Here is a 17,033-nt window from a genome sequence, read left to right on the forward strand (position 1 = left end):
GACCCCCGACATCGCTTAGTCACTCATTTACCCTTACATTCCTGGTCCTTATAAAATCATTTCCCATTTCAACCCATGCATCTAGAGAAGTGGTTCTCAACCAGGGGTGATATTGTCCCCCAAGACCCAGTTGGCAAAGTCTGGAGACATTTTTTTGAAGATTTATGTATTTATTTATTTGAGAGAGAAAGAGAGCATGCAAGCAGGGGTGGGGACGGGGGGGGGGGAGGAACAGAGGGAAAGGGAGAGAGAGAATTCTCAAGCAGACTCCCCACTGAGCACGGAGCCCAACATGGGGCTCGATCCCAGGACCCTGAGATCATGACCTGAGCCAAAACCAAGAGTCAGATGCTCAACCAACTGAGCCACCAAAGCACCCCTGGAGACATTTTTATTACAACTATGGGTGGATGCTACTAGTATCTAGAGGGTAGAGGCCAGGGATGCCGTGAAACATCCTACAATGTATAGAGCAGTACCCAACCAGAGAGAATTATCCAGCCTAAAATGTCAATAGTGTTAAAGGCCAAGAAATCCTGACCTAGAAGAAAATATCTAAAATCCTTCAACATGGCCCAGAGGATTTATGATGACCTTTGTATATTCTGGAGACTAATCCATTGACATTAAATGGGCCACAAATATCTTTTTTCTTCATTGTTTATATAGTTCTCTTTTTTATCTAAGTTCATAAATTTAATGAGTTTCTCTTTCCTTTAAAATTTGTTTTTTATTTCCTTCAAGGTATCCTTCCCTACATTAAGGTTAAAGATACTCTTTTGTTCCCTTCTAAACATCCTTTAAGTATTTCACATTTACATCTTCAATCCAACTGGAATTTATGTGTTGGAATTCAGAGATGTAATTTTGTTTCCATATGGATAACCCATAAATTCAAGAGCATTTACTGACTAGCTCATCCTTCTCCACTAACTGGTAACACCAATTTTGTCATATACTGAATTTCCAAATAAATTCTCACCTGTTTCCAGACTTTCTATTTTCTATTTATTACTGTGATGTCATTATTTTAAGTTACACTTTGATTAGGAGACCGCTATCTGATATCATGGTTCCTTCCCCAGTCTTCTTCAAATTTACTTTTACATATGATTTTCAGTATCAGCCCTCTTGTAATTTTATTGAAAATTGCATTGAGTTTAAAGATTGGGCAAAGATAATTTTTCTCATTCATGAACATCGTATCCGTATTTGGATTTTTCTATGACTTTCAGTAAAGTTTAATGATTTCTCCATAATGATAACGATAGACTTATTCCTGTGTTCTATATATGGCTTATTTTTGAGGTTTTTGTTCTTCTAGTAACTTTTCTTTAGTTTGGATCTCGTTGTAGAAGGCAAACTTGCTGTCTCTTGGAATTTTTTACTTAATCATATCACCTGCAACAGTTTCTTCTGCAATACTTACTAATTTTTATCCAGTGTACTGGCTCTGATCTCTAGTACAGTTTAGAAGAGTGAGTGTCTTCATTTCGGTCTTGACTTTAAAAGACATTTCCTCTAATGCTTCACATTTAAACATGACTTTTTCTTTTTAGATATTTGGCAGATACTTTCTATTAGGCTAAGAAAGTTTTTTCAATTAGTGGTTTTCTAAGTTTTTAACATCTTGAAGCCATTTATAACACAAAGCAGGTTTGTTCTTTAAGCATGCCCAGTCTTGAAGGACTTATTCTTATATTCGGAGTTGCAGCTGGAAAGCCTTCCTCCATCTTTGAACCTGCCTCCTTTTTACTGCTGGCCTTGCTCAGCGTCTTTCGGGAAATCCATTTAGTTTAAACCTCCCTTTGATCAGAATACTGTTCAGTTTCCAGAGATTAGCCCATTCACTCACAAAAAGAACTTAAGGGCCTTAAAAATTACCTCCAATCATTTCACAGTTTGCAAGAGTTAAAAGTCCAAGTCAGAAGCCTGGCTATTAATTGTGGTCAACACATAGAGCCAGAGATAAATCTCTTAAGATTCTTAAAAGGAAGAATGCACATGCCTCAACATTCCTTTCTCTTCAAGACCTTCTCTAACTCCCTGGTCAATATAGGAGCTAGTCCGGCAAAACTGCTAACAAAAATGTACCCCAGAGCTTCCAAGGGGCTGGAACAGCTGGAAGAGGATTTAAGTGTACATTCTCACACATGTGAAGGAAATACTTCCAGCAGGGAAAGAGAAGTGTTATCAACTATGATGGGTAACAAAGATTCAGTAAAATTCATGGGCCTTATAAAAATGAAATGACATTTCAGTGCTGTTTCCCATCTTTTTTTCTACGGGAAAACACAAAATGTTGAACAGTTGGCTTTTCCTTTGTTTCTTTCATTCTTTCTGTGCCACAGTTACTGCGGCACTCTTTTTATTTTATTTTAGTCTTTTTTCTTCTTCACAACAATGAAGGGGAGAAATAATTCTTCATACTGCTTTCAAGCCAGGATGCATCAGTATCGTACCTGGGAAGAAAACGGCTAGGTTCTGGGACAGGTGGGTTTTTCTATTTTTTTTTTTCCCTCTAGTCAAAATAAGTATGTTGTTAGAGATTTTCTCAGCCAAAATACAATGTTTGGCTATTTCATCTTGAGTGCCATATATAACTTTCTGAAAATGTCAGAACATCTTATGCAGGCAGCATGCCTGGAGTGAACATCTACATCCCTGGGTGGAACCAATTTACCTGGAAAGTCTGAAACCTTTTTTTTTTTTTTATTTGAGAGAGAGAGAATGAGAGACAGAGAGCATGACAGGGGGGAGGGTCAGAGGGAGAAGCAGACTCCCTGCCAAGCAGGGAGCCCGATGCGGGACCTGATCCCGGGACTCCAGGATCATGACCTGAGCCGAAGGCAGTCGCTTAACCAACTGAGCCACCCAGGCGCCCCTGAAACCTTTTTGAGTGTCATTTAAACAGCCACAGGTTGCTTGCTGACTAACCAAGCATCTCAAAGCATGTATCTGAGCTTTCATTTGTCTTTTCCAATTGTAAAAAGCTATGCATCTATCTTGTACTCTGAAAGTTAGACAGACGTACCACAATATCCCTCACCCACAAATGTGGTGGCTGGGGTGGCGATGTGTGGGTGAGAAACACTCTTCTGAGGAAGCAAAGAAAAAGACCAAATCTGCAGTAGGGTACAATCAAATCCAATTTTCCAACCTATCTTTATTAAAAGCAGGTGGCTGATGACTTGCAGTAGAAAAGCAACATTATTTATTTAAAAAGCAATTCTCTGTGGCCCTTCCCTTTGGTTACTTTCTAAATTATTTTATGTATTTCCTTTCTCTGGTAAATGGAAAAAGATATTTGCCTTTTTGATTTTTCACTTTAATAACTTTATTAGTATCAGAAAGAAGTTAGGCCTAGACTGATATTAAAATGAAAAGTGCTCCTCCACCCATTTTCTAACACAAACAAAAATATATTAGATAAATTTCAAAACTTCAGTTATGTCAAAAAAAAACGTGACTCTTCTGTTCTATAGTAGCAGGTATGATACATCAGAGATCTCCCCCAAATCACATCATAAACACAAATACATTTTCAACCTCTTCCCACACATTCTCTTCTCCCGTGAAACCTTCACACATCTACCACTTGCCTCATATTTTATGCAACTTTTTGGAAAACTGCTTGATACACAAGCCTGTTTTGAGAACTGTAAAGCTGTGGTCAGTTAAGTCACCTTTCCTGTTTTCCTAACAGCTGCAGAGTACGGTAGTACCTCTCTTTAGCCACACGTAGCGCTGTCGTGCAGAGAAATTCAAGATAATCCCCTTTATTTTGTTGATTTTAACAAGGAACCCTCAAATTTTATGCCACATGTAATGGGCTTGAAACAGATTAATTAGCAGGATGTGAATTTAGAATTCTTGTTTCGGAGGTAGAACAAATCCTTCCTAGTGCCTCCTTTTTGCTCATCCTCCGCCCTTCTTTTCCCCACCCCTTTCCTTTTCCAGGGCGGGAGTAACAGGGGGGAATTATAATACTTCAAGGTTTATAATATTCTGTTAAATCAAATACAGCAAATACAGAAACCTCTTGTTGGAAAGTTCCTGAGGTAAAGGGAAACTACGATATCGACTATTTTTGCAACCGTGAAAACTTTCAATTTTGAGAAGAATAGTGAAAATACAGCACTGGGCTAGCGTAGCCTCCAAGACTGCGCGCGTCCTCCTTCCCCCTTAATTTCTTCAACGCTAACCGCGGACTCAGATACCCCTGCGGTCGGTAACCACCAGGCCCAACACGCCCCCAGCCAGCCACCAGCCACCGGGAGCGCTCGCAGAGACGCACTCGGCCCCTCCTCCGCCAGGAGGCGTGGCCCGGCGTGGAGGCGGGGCGCCACGCCCCCAGGAAGGGGCGGGACGGCCTCCCAGCCACCCCCTCTCCAGAGGCGGGGGAGGGGTGCGGGTCCGGAGGGACGTCGTCCAGAAAGCCCGCCCTGGTTGGAGGGAATTTAGAAGAAACCGGGGCGGGAAGGAGGCGGAGTCTAGTTTCCCTGGTGACGGGTTGCCCGGCGGTCGCCTGGTAACCAGTCGCGGCGGTCCTAGGTGCGGCGGCTCTGGCGGCGGAGGCCGCGGAGGTCTGTGGGCCGGAGCCCACGCCGGGCGCTTTCCGCCTGCTTCGTGATGGCGGCCGCGGCCGCAGTGGTCACGCCGTCAGGTTTGGAGGATGGAGTGTCTCGGTCCCGCGGCGAAGGGTCAGGGGAGGTGGTCGTGGAGCGGGGGCCCGGCGCGGCCTACCACATGTTCGTGGTGATGGAGGACCTGGTGGAGAAGCTGAAGCTGCTCCACTACGAGGAGAAACTCCTCCGGAAGAACAACCTGAAGCCCCCGTCCAGGTGGGTGCCCCCGTCCTCCAGCGCCTGGGTGCCGGCTGGACCCCGGGGAGCTGCCTCTCCTGGCCTCCTGGGGAGCCTTGAACGCGAATTAGCGCTTGCCTCCATCTTCCTAGCCAGGAAAGGGCACTTCACCCCAGACTTGGCGACAGAGGCCACGGAGCTCACAGAGTTTAGCTTTGGTATTTTTTAGAGAGAATGAAGTTTCAGAATCGCTGAAAGGACCCGAAGACGGCTTGGCTTTCTTAGTCTTTAAAGCACACACAAACCTCCACAAAACACAAACTTTTTTTCTGATTATAAAAGTTATAAAAGTACCTATTGTAGAGGACTCAGAAAAACACAAGTAAGTATGTAGAAAATACTGATATTACCCATAATCTCATCCCCAAAGATGAATACTGTTATCATATTAGCTCTATTTCTAGTTTTTGTTTTCCTCTGCGATAATTTGTCCCTACAGCTGGTAACTGTGGGTACCTAGGACCTTGCTTGACTTTATATGAAGTTAGTAAACTTGTTGACTGATTGCTGTGGTTTAAAAGACTTCTACCTTTGCAGTAAGAGTACTCTCAGAAACTGAGAAGTGGAAAAGACAAATGAAATGACAACAATGGGAACTGTGTCTATCATACAACCTCAAGTTCTGCCTTGTTCTGATGGGGAAAAGTCCATTGTATCCTGAAGTCAGTGCCATTAGTTGTTGAGGGTAATGCACAGCTAGCACTTTTTCTCACAATCAGTGTAGCTTAGTGACAGCCAGATAAATAAGTTAATACTTATATTTGTTTATTGCGTAAAATGCAATTTAGATTAAAAATCTGTAATACTTTCTTTTAATGGCTATACCTTGGCTTAAATAATTTCCCTTGACAGTTTTTTTTTTTTTTAAGATTTTTTTATTTTTTATTTGACTGAGAGAGAGAGAACAAGCGGGGGAGCGGCCAGCAGAGGGAGAGGGAGAAGCAGGCTCCCCGCTGAGCAGGGAGACTGATGTGGGGCTGGATCCCAGGACCCCGGGATCATGATCCAAGCCGAAGGCAGACGCTTAACCATCTGAGCCACCCAGGCGCCCCTCCCTTGACAGTTTTGATTTCATTCCTCGCTCTCTTCCAGTAACTTGAATTTTAAGATATATAGGCTCTATGTAAACTGCCCATACTGCTAAGTCAGTCCCTAACAGGAGAAAAGTTAGAGGAAAAAGTAGTGTTGCTTGATCTATGATAGGAGTTTTGGGATTGGGAGTTATTACTTCAATAAGTCATTAAGGATAGTATAAACAACCAACATTTTCTATGATAAAAATGCATTTTTGTCCCCAAGTATATTTTTCAAACTAAAAGAAAATGGCCTTAAGATTCTAGTGGTATAACCACTGTACTATTTCCTCAGGAGTTCAGCAGGATATTTTGAATCATGGATTTGCATGGCAATATCCTAATTTAATGGTTCCCAGACTGTGGTCATCAGATCAGCAGCAGCATCGCTTGGGAATTTATTAGAAATGCAATGCCACAGGCCCTTTTCCAGGTATACTGCATCAGAAATTCTAGGGGTGGAGCCTAGAAGTCTGTTTAACAAGCCTTTTCGGTGATTCTGATGCATGGTTAAGTTTGAGAACCACTGTCCTACATCTGGAGGATCTGTCGGTATCCAGTCCTCTGTTCTGGAGTTGGTATCAGCCTGGAAGGAAAAGATGAGTTTTCAGTAGTTTTAGTGGGTACTTTGAAAGCGTTGTGAACATATACCTGGAAGGACTTCCTGACGTTTTTCTTCCCAGCTGTTATCTTTCAGAACATTTGTACTACCCTGCAGGAAAAAGTTTGGGAAACATGAGAGTGGACTGCTGATTCTTATGAAAAATAGTTATAATAGCCATAAATACAATTATAAACTGCACATAAAATTAATAACTGCACATAAAACAAAGATCTTTGATCAAACTGACTTGAATATTATTAGCAAGTTTTATTCCTAACCTATTTAAGTATAAATCATATATTGATCTTTGTAGGACTGTTTTTAGTAGGCTAGGGATTTAGCAAAAGTCAACAAATGTTTGTTAGACTGTGGATGTGATGATTTGTTTTGAAACATACTTGTACTGGGGCTTTACTCCCAGAAGTTCTGATTTAATTCATAAGGGAAGAAGCAACGTTTGGTCCAGGAGCAATAGTTTGACGAGCTCCGTCAGGTGCTTCAAATATGCAGCCAAGATGAGAACAACTGTTTAACATACTTGATAGGTTAGGAACAGTATGTAAAGATACCAGTGACGTTGTAAAAATGCATAGTGAATAATCATTAAAGTCTTTTAAACTCTGAAATTCTCTTAATTCCCAATTACCATTTTCAAGAGGTACTTTCTTATTCATTATTCTTGACATATAAATGATATTGGCAAAAGTTGTACATGATCAGTTTTTTAACATGCCCTGCATTTAGTGGGTGTAAGATCTTTGATCTAATATTTTGTGTATAGTAGCAATTACTCTAGTCCTGTTGATTAAAAACTTTAATATGAGTGTTTTGGATTACCAGAAACTTCAGAGTGAATTATAAATGTCTTGATTTTAAAGCCATTAAAAAAAAAAAGTTCTTTAGCAATTTTGGACTTAGTCCCTTTAGTTACTATAGGCTTGTTGCAATATTTTATATTCCATCCTCCCCACTTTGTTTTGAAACAGACACTATTTCGCACTGCCTACCAACCCTGGTGAACAGTTCTACATGTTTTGCACTCTTGCTGCTTGGTTGATTAACAGAGCAGGACGCCCCTTTGAGCAACCTCAAGAATATGATGACCCTAATGCAACTATATCTAACATATTATCTGAGCTTCGATCATTTGTAAGTGTAAACAACTCTCTTCTTTCAGAATATTGTCAAGTTATGAATTTTAATATTGGTTATTCAATGTAGATGCTACCCTTTTAGATGAATTTTCTGTGAATAACTATGTCTGTGCACACACATACATACATAAAATTATATCTGGATTTTTCAGATAAAACCTCAGAATGGTTGATATTATAATATTAATGCTACTTCTAAAAATGTTCAATGTACTCTTTATAGCCCAAAGTAATAATATTTTTTCTTAAGCTTGTTATGTCTCAGAGGTAAATTTATGGATACTTAGTTCTCCTTCTAAAAAATGCTAGTAGGAAGCTGAAACACTGTATTTTGAAAGGGAGCTTTGATTTAATATACCGTGATAGCAGTTGTACTTTTCATTTCTGACTTTTCCTGGGGGACAGGCAGTAAGAATTTTTGGCACACATGTTATTAACTTTTGACAAGTGATTCACTCTGTCCTTCCTATGGTTGTTTAACGGTAGGATACCTAGCTAGTAGTTTTACTAGTTTTTTCTTTCCACCCTAACAGGATCTATTACTTTTTCTGTCATGAGGTTATTACCTTTCAATTTGATACCTTTGACAATAAAACGTCTTCATTTTCCTTTAGTTTTTTTATGTATCAATGGATTGAGAAGATGAATTTCTAAGAAGCAATATAATTACAGTTATTTTAAATCCTATTTGAAAAGTAGAGAAGTGATACATTTATTCAGCAGTACTTTGCTTAAAATATTTTGACATTTGGAATATAAATAACAAGTAATACCCTGTTTATCTTTTGTATTTCAGGGCAGAACTGCAGATTTTCCTCCTTCAAAATTAAAGTCAGGTTATGGAGAACATGTATGCTATGTTCTTGACTGTTTAGCAGAAGAAGCATTAAAATATATTGGTTTCACCTGGAAAAGGTAAAAAATTACCCAACCTTGCAATAGGAATTTTATGTGGATAGCTTTTTCCTCTATGGGTTTGGAGCTATTTAATTGAACTGACAAGAAATATTTCCTCTTGACTCTTCTAAACTGAAAATGCCACAGGTGATTACAAATGTCTGCATGGACAAAATTGGAATATCTGGTATAGTCACAACCAGTTCTGATTTTATCATGCCCCTTCCTAGTTCAAATATATAATATTAAAGGTTTAACTATAACTGAGTCTCTTTATCAATGTAGGAAATTTCTTCAAGATCTCTTTATTTATACACACAAAAATAGTATATACATGGGGGTAATTGATAGCTGTAGATTTAAGGAAAAAATGGAAGTTAATATAATACTTTAAATGGGATATTCTCTTTTGCTTATAGATACTGGGCAAGAATAATAGCCACCTGAAGAAGCCACCTGACACTCTCTTAGGCATTGTTCATTGCTTCTTTCTCTGACCTGAGAGTGATTTGTTTATATTTCTATGATTGTATTTATCCCTTGGTATTAAAACATTTGTTTACAGGTCTGGCTTTCTTGCAAGAAACTATGAACTCTTCATATGTACTTTATGGAAGTTAGCATAGTACTTTGTATATCATAGATGCTCAATAAATGTTGGTCACATGGATAAGAGAATAAAATATTCAGAAACTGTCAATTTATATAAGATATAGTTAGGAAATACATAAACTTGGTTCTTTGAAGATTGGAATTATTGACTGGTTAGAGATTGTGGAAAGCATTATTTAGGTAAAACATGAGCAAGCAGTGCTTTGGAATGAGAAAAAATTTCTTTGGAAAGGTGTATATATTGTTCCCTGTTAATATCTTAATGTTTATTCAATTATATTCTCTTATAAATAATCTATTCCCTTATTAATAAGTACTTTAAAAAAATGTACTTGACTTAGGTCATCATCAACTTGAACCATATGAAATTACTGATATTCACCTATTATTGAAATAAAAAATGGCAATTTAATATGCTTCAACCTAAGTATTACCAGTTAGTGCAATATAAGGAATAACTATATGATTCACATTACTTCTTTATTAGACTCCAAGACAAGTTATGGAAATGTGCTTTTGAGATATTATCTAATTCTAATTAATAAAATAGGAAGTTTATTTCTTAAGACTGATTTGGTTCTCAGTACTTTCTTTCCTTAATATTAAATGTTGATTTTCATATTTTGTTAATCTGTCTTGAGGTACGGATTTTTAAATAAGTTTCTAGAAATAAACCTAAATACTTTTGGGTATTTTTAATATGGGAAATACATGTCATTAATCTTGTTGGAGAAATGGTCGTTCAATACTTAGTGTGAGGACCACTGATTAGATTTTGGAAGTAAGAAAGCTGGAACCTGGGGCGCCTGGGTGGCTCAGTCGTTAAGTGTCTGCCTTCGGCTCAGGTCATGATCCCAGGGTCCAGGGATCCAGCCCCTCATTGGGCTCCCTGCTCAGTGGGAAGCCTGCTTCTCCCTCTCCCACTCCCCCTGCTTGTGTTCCCTCTCTCGCTGTCTGTCAAATAAATAAATAAAATCTTAAAAAAAAAAAAAAACTGGAACCCTTCTTATTCTATCAAAATAAATTTCAGATTGGTCAAAGATATAAATGTGAAAAATGAAACTATAGGAATACTAAAAGGTCAAAGAGGGGTGGGAATGTGTCATGTGAAGGAAAAGCCATGTATATATGATGTTAAAGCTGCTAGGATCCACACAAGGAAAGGTTGCCAAGTCTATGTAATAAGAATTGTAACAGTCCTGAATAGCCAAGATTATAGTGATAAACTAGGAAAAATATTTTTGACACAAGCTAGGCAAAGCATTAATTTTCTTAATATACAAAAGGGCAAAGGCCATAAATAGGCATTTCACTGAAAAAGAAACACCAATAACCAATTAAAACATGAAAAGATGTTCACTCACTCTCTTAAAGAAATGCAATTAAAATTAGATTTTTCACTTATATGATTAGCAAAGATTAAAGTTTGTTTGCAGTATTTGTGAACATATAGAAATAGAGTCATTGTTGTTGAGGGTGTGAATTAGAGTAACATTTTGGAAATTGGTTTTTGGTAACATACAGAAAAACAATAATATGTACAAAGTTGTTGACCCAGCTATTATATAAATTTATTCTAAATGATAGACATAATGATGAATGTACAAGGATGATCTCTGTAATATTGTTTAGTAAAAAAACTAGAAACCACCTCAGTGTTCAGCCTCAGTTTCTAATTAAATTAGTTATGGTGCTGTTGTTCAGTGGAATACAGTGCAGGTATGGGGAAAAAAAGAGAAAAATGTATATGTACTTAAATGTGGTAAATTAGTAAGTGAAAAAGTATGTTGGATAACAATATGCATTATATCATCCCAATTGTGTATATTTATTCTTTAAATTTGGAGATAAACATTTTTGCTTCTTTACATAGAAAGTTTCAAAAAGAATACATCAAACATGTAACAGTGATTATGGAAAGGGGGTAAAAAGGGACAAGATCTGGTGTAGAGGGGATTCTTAAAATACATTATACCTTTCTGTCTTGCTAAAATGTTTTGTTTTTAACTCTCATCACATACTAAGCCTTATTATTTTAGACCAACATACCCAGTGGAAGAGTTAGAAGAAGAAACTGTCCCAGAAGATGATGCAGAATTAACATTAAATAAAGTGGATGAAGAATTTGTGGTATGTGTGCTGCTGAACTTTTTGTTTCTTTTTACCTTTGAATTCCTTTCCCCTCTCTTAATTCCCCTAGACTTCATTTTTAGGAACATATTTCATTTCATTGTTTCTAGAGAAGAAAAGCTTTTAAATAGAGTACCAAGAATCAGTTATTTAGACCTTTGATTAAGTTAATGCTCATGTTTTCTAATGATTGAAGTCTGAATTATAGCAGAGGTTCTTAAACTGTAGACAGGAAATAGTAGACTGCTAGTTATAAGAGTAAATATTTTATTAGTAACCATTCATGATTTGAAGTAGGCCATAAATAATAAAGAACTTGAAAAAGAATAGTAGGGTTTAGGATTAATATATTCTACTTCGTAAGAACACTGTTCATTTCTCAGCAACTCTTCTTTGCTTCTAAAATTAGGATAAGTACTACCCTTTAGGAATTTTTAAAAATACTTATAAATACCAACGGTATTTAAATTGTTTGGCAGCATATGGGCCTTTACCATTCTTAACATTCCATTCATATTGTGAAACTAAATGATTAAGTCTCTATAACAGATTAAACTAGTAAAATGGTAGAGAAAGAGAGCACTTTCTCAGAACCAGAGATGGATTGACCGTGGTGTTTTAGGAAGTATACCTATGATCTGAACTTGAAATAGCAGGGGAAAAACCCTTTTTTTAAAGTGTATGTTATTGTCATAAGCCAATTACATTTTCCAAGTGAATTTTTAAATCATTAGATAAGGGGTGCCTGGGTGGCTTAGTCTGTTAAGCATCTGCCTTTGGCTCAGGTCATAATCTCAGGGTCCTGGGATTGAGCCCCACATTGGGCTTCATGCTCAGCCAGGAGCCTGCTTCTCTCTCTCTCCCTCTGCCGCTCTCCCTGCTTGTACCTCTCTCTCAAATAAATAAATAAAATCTTTAAAAAGTAAATAAATCATTAGATAATAAGTATATTCTATATTTCAGCTTAATTTGTTAAACTATTATATGCCACAAAGAATCACTTCATCGTTTTTTAGCAAATGCTGAAACTAACCATTAAATAGACTATATCCTAATAGTAGAATATTATGTAGCCATTAAAATTATTTACAAAGAAATGTTAGTGACACAGGGATGATAATTTCTGCTGTACATAAACCCAAGTATGTAAAATATACAAAAAAGAAAAAATAATATGTTAACACTAGTTATATATGGGTAGAAAGATTATGGATGATTATTTCCTTTTTTTTTTTTTTAAGATTTTATTTATTTATTGGAGAGCGAGTGAGAGAGAGCACAAGCGGGAGAGGGAGCAGCAGACTCCCCACTGAGCAGGAAGCCTGACACAGGGCTCAATCCCAGGATTCCGGGATTATGACCTGAGCTGAAGGCAGATGCTCAACTGACTAAGCCACCCAGGCACCCTAATTATTTCCTTTTCTATGCTTCTTTGTATTGTCAAAGTTTTTAACATGTATTTTATCAGCAGTATAAATATTTTAAACCATAAATAGAAAAAAGCTGATTCTGTTATTTACAGAAGGAAAAAGACCATTGTAAAATTAATCAATTTAAAAGATATCTTTTAAAAATATGATTACATTTTAAAAGTGAAGGTAAATATATGTTCATTCATTCTGCATGTGTTTTATTGAGCACCTTTTGGGCAAGACCCTGGTGGAACTGCATGTACAAAAGCTCTGAGTCAGGAAGGAGCTTAGCTTGATCAAGGAGCTGAGAGAAGACCACTGGGGCCAGATTTCCTAAGTAAGGCGGGTGTATGCATGTGTGTGGTTTACGATTCACAGGAAAGATAGACCAGGTCCAGATCATTTTGGCCATTTTAAGGAGTTTCAACTTTATTCCTTGTGTAATAGGTCTTTCCATTCAGGCTCAGGAAATGTTAAGTTCTCACATATTCCCATTCGTTGACCTCATTTATTTTACTCAGGTATTTTCCTCATCTTCTCTTTTTAGTAACTTTATTAGTTAATGGTTTATCGATAGAAATCTGGTCCTAGTACATTAACATTTAGCTTCAGAGACATAATTCAAAACTGCCAGTCAGGGGGAAAAAAGTACAAAAACCTACTAGTCAGAAAGAAGACTCTGTAGGGATGGAAACCAATTTTGCACTTTTTTTCTATCTCCAGGTTACTAGTGCAAAGTGGGTATTCATTCAATATTGGACTCAAAATCAGCTTGTCAGCAAATTGCTATGTAACTTTTAGAAATTATAGCTAATTTTTTTCTGAGAACCCTTTAAAATCCAAAGCAGCATCATTAGGTGTGTAAATTAGAGAAACAAACTAGGAAGCTGCCTCTTTGCATATTTTATCCCAACTGTAAGGTAAAGACCTTCTACTATCATTAGACCAAACGGAAGGTCTTCCTCAAAGGGTTGCCTCTGAGGCTGCTGGTTCCCTTACTTAAAAAGTCTCTTGAATTTTTTCCTTTTCTTTCTTTCTTATTGTCATCATGTTATTCTGAGTAGCCCTCCGTTACCTCTTCATCCCTCTTGCTAAGGAGATGAGTGCCAAAAAGTGTTTGGATTGTGGGATGTTACATTATTTTGTTGCCAGAGTTTGCGTGGTGGCTCAAGCATGGAAAAAATTATTTCTGACAGAGTAAAGTTCTACTATAATCATCTAGAAATTAGAATCCTTCAGATTTAGACTTGTCAAGTCAAGATAGGACACATTGATAACTCTTTTAAAAAAAGATAAAAGAAGTATTGGTCACAAAACAATTTTTTCACCTGCTATGTATAATCATATACTTAGTAATTGGCAGAGAATTAAGAGGGCACATAGTACATATTAGGCAAAGAAATGGTAGGAAATTGTTGAGTGTCTTCTATATTAATGAAATCAGAATCCTCTTAGTTTATTTTAAAACTTTTTTCTAAGTCTGTTTATATTTGAATTCCTTTTGAATGCTCTCTTAGTAATATTTAGTAACTTAAATCCTTTTTTTGACTGCCTACTATTAAAGCTTTTTACCTATTAGCATTTAATCCAGTACTAATTCAACAAGTATTTATTGATTCCCTATGTAAACAGTACTAATTAGGTTATTGTAAAAGCATAATAAACTTGTCTCTTCTCCCATGGGCATTGAGTCATTGGCATTTCAATCATTTACTCTGGTTGTTAAGTAGGTCATCATCAATGCAAACACAGAATAAACTGAGCTGGATCTCAAAGGTGTGCATCTGCATTTATGGTTAAGATTTAAGATGTAAACAGTCACATCAATTTTGTCTACACCTCTGTGCTCCACTGTCCCTCCTCCCTGAATGTAAAAAAAATGTAAACATAAAATAAATAAATGTCACTTGAGTGTATTTATACTCTGCATTTATATTGCTTCATATTTTATAAAATCTTTCCAATTCCCCAAAGTTTAGCATAGTTCTCATAGCTTACCTTAGTATCCCCACCCCCAGAGTTTCAGAGTAGATCTGAGATAGAACCTTAGAATCTGCATCCTAACAAGCTCCCGGGTGATGCTGATGCTGATGCTGCAGATCTCAGAACCACATTTTGAGAACCACTGTCTTACATCCTTCTAAGTTCTTGAAGATGAGGATTATCTTTGAAATCTTCCATTGCAGCTTTGTAGAACTGTACATGTGGAAGTGTCCACCAAATAACACACACTTACTGTTTGTTTTTTTTTCTTTGAGCACCAAGTTCCATTCACTGTCTTACCATGTCCTTAAGTCTCTTGTTAAATTTTTTCACCCACTATGTCACTTGTCACCATGAAGACCTTTGAAGAGAAAGGGGAGCTATTTTTTTTTTGTTCCACAGCTTTAGAACCTGCTCAGACTCCATTTTTGCTGTATATTGGGAAAGGAATTGCCTCTCAAAGGGTCACTTCTGACCCTACCGCCCATACCAGTTGGCCCAGGGATCAGGACCGACTTGGAATCTACTCGAACTATCCTTTAAGATAGTTAATATCTAAGATACATGGTTAGTATCTTAAATATATATTTCATATCTTTAAATAGATTTAATATTTTAATATCTTTAAATAGTTTTAGGGGCCATGAGCCAAGCAGTACTAATGACTAATCTTATTAATTTATTAAACTTGAGCATATAAGAGATGAGATGTCAAAAATATGCATTAATGGGATTGGTCCCTGGAGCAGGTGAAAATATTCTGTCTGTCAACCTCATTTTTGTCCGTTTTAGTTATGTTCTCAAAGTTGTCATTAACTCCTTCCATTATCTCTCTCTTTTAGATATGCCATTCTGCAGTGTTTCTTGTTTTATTCTTATGTTTATTTATCCCTAGTTTTACAGCAATGGCCCTTCTCCTGCTTTTTTCTTTTTTCAGTGACTATAAAAAGGCCCTATTTTAAAAGGTACCATCAAAACCTCAAAAAACAGATGAGCTGCTAATAACATTATGCCCTACTTTATGCACACCACTAGGCTTTTAAATACCTTTTCATGCATTAGTCTTTGTGTTGAGCTTAGTATATTATGCATGTCAAAACTTGGAAATACATTCTTTAAATTATAACTTTTTATAATTATTAACTTTTAAAACTCTTTTTTTCTAAGGAAGAGGAGACAGACAGTGAAGAAAACTTTATTGATCTCAACGTCTTAAAGGCCCAGACATATCGCTTGGTAAGTTGCATGGGATACACACAGGACCAACAAGCAATCAGTACACTTGTTCTGCTGGAAATTGAAACAAGTAGAAACCACTGTTTGCCATTGTTTTGTGTGTCATGTGAAAAGTAGCTCTCAAAAAATTGTTTCCTGTATATAAAATGTTACAATTGTAGCAAATATAAAAATCCAGAGGGACAAGTGGGACAGCCTCATGTCTGCACCATGGAAAATCAACACAGTGCTTCTCACATAAGCTGAAAATAATTTGTCATTTTTTTTATTATAGAAAGACATTATTTGATTTCAAGTTATTTCCCATTGTATTTGGCTAGCATTGAATGGTCTTGATTACAGGAAAATATTTAAGTGGTTACTGTTTGAAATAAAATGGATTATTTTAAGACTGGTGTATGATAGGTAGTTAGACATTGCTTTAAGTCAATGTTTGCTCTGTTTTAATTAGGAAATCTAGTCTATAAACGAGAACCCACTCAATGAGATATTTCAAAAGTACATAAGGGATTTTTGTATTTTCCTGTATGTATATTTCAATAAAGGGATACCTATTGCTTGCTCAAAAAGGTATATATAGAATATAATATTCTCATTTGCCCTTTATTTTTCTTGTCTGAAGTCCACAAACAAGTTTGGATATAGCTTTGGGCGCATATCATGAAGACTTCGGCGGCCATTCTATCCCAGGATGATCTCTTCATTTGTCATTTACTGCCTTAGTAATGTTAGTCAGTGTTATTTGTTACTGTTAATGATACATTTCTTGTTTTCTGCCCAACTTGAGGTGCAATAAAACATAACGAGTAACATTGTAGCTAACTTGCCTGAATGTGTGAGTTGACTTTAATACATTTAATACTTACTAGATGTCTGACCTTGGGCAGGTTTCCAAAAATTCTTGTGCCATATCTTACTCATCTGTAAAATGAGGATAAAAATATTACCTTTTTCATAGGGTTTTTAAAGATTAAAAGAGTTACTACATATAAAGCATTTATAATGATGTCTGGCACATAGATAGTGCTCAATAAGTGTTGGCAGAAACCAAAACCACATCTTCCCAC

At 36.8% G+C, this 17,033-nt stretch overlaps 1 protein-coding gene across 1 annotated transcript in view; it reads left to right on the forward strand.

Moving 5' to 3' along the window:
• The first annotated feature begins 4,422 nt into the window (after positions 1-4,422).
• IFT57 (intraflagellar transport 57) overlaps positions 4,423-17,033 on the forward strand; it is a 52,965-nt gene continuing 40,354 nt past the window's right edge. The window contains exons 1-5 of the mRNA XM_035000216.1: positions 4,423-4,844; positions 7,529-7,691; positions 8,493-8,611; positions 11,245-11,335; positions 15,898-15,966. Of these exons, the coding sequence (XP_034856107.1) occupies positions 4,633-4,844; positions 7,529-7,691; positions 8,493-8,611; positions 11,245-11,335; positions 15,898-15,966 (654 nt within the window). The 5' untranslated portion in view covers positions 4,423-4,632. The remainder of the gene's footprint in view (positions 4,845-7,528; positions 7,692-8,492; positions 8,612-11,244; positions 11,336-15,897; positions 15,967-17,033) is intronic.

Source organism: Mirounga leonina, unplaced genomic scaffold, assembly GCF_011800145.1.
Source record: "Mirounga leonina isolate KUSES-001 unplaced genomic scaffold, KU_Mleo_1.0 Mir_115, whole genome shotgun sequence".
NCBI classification, from domain to species: domain Eukaryota; kingdom Metazoa; phylum Chordata; class Mammalia; order Carnivora; family Phocidae; genus Mirounga; species Mirounga leonina.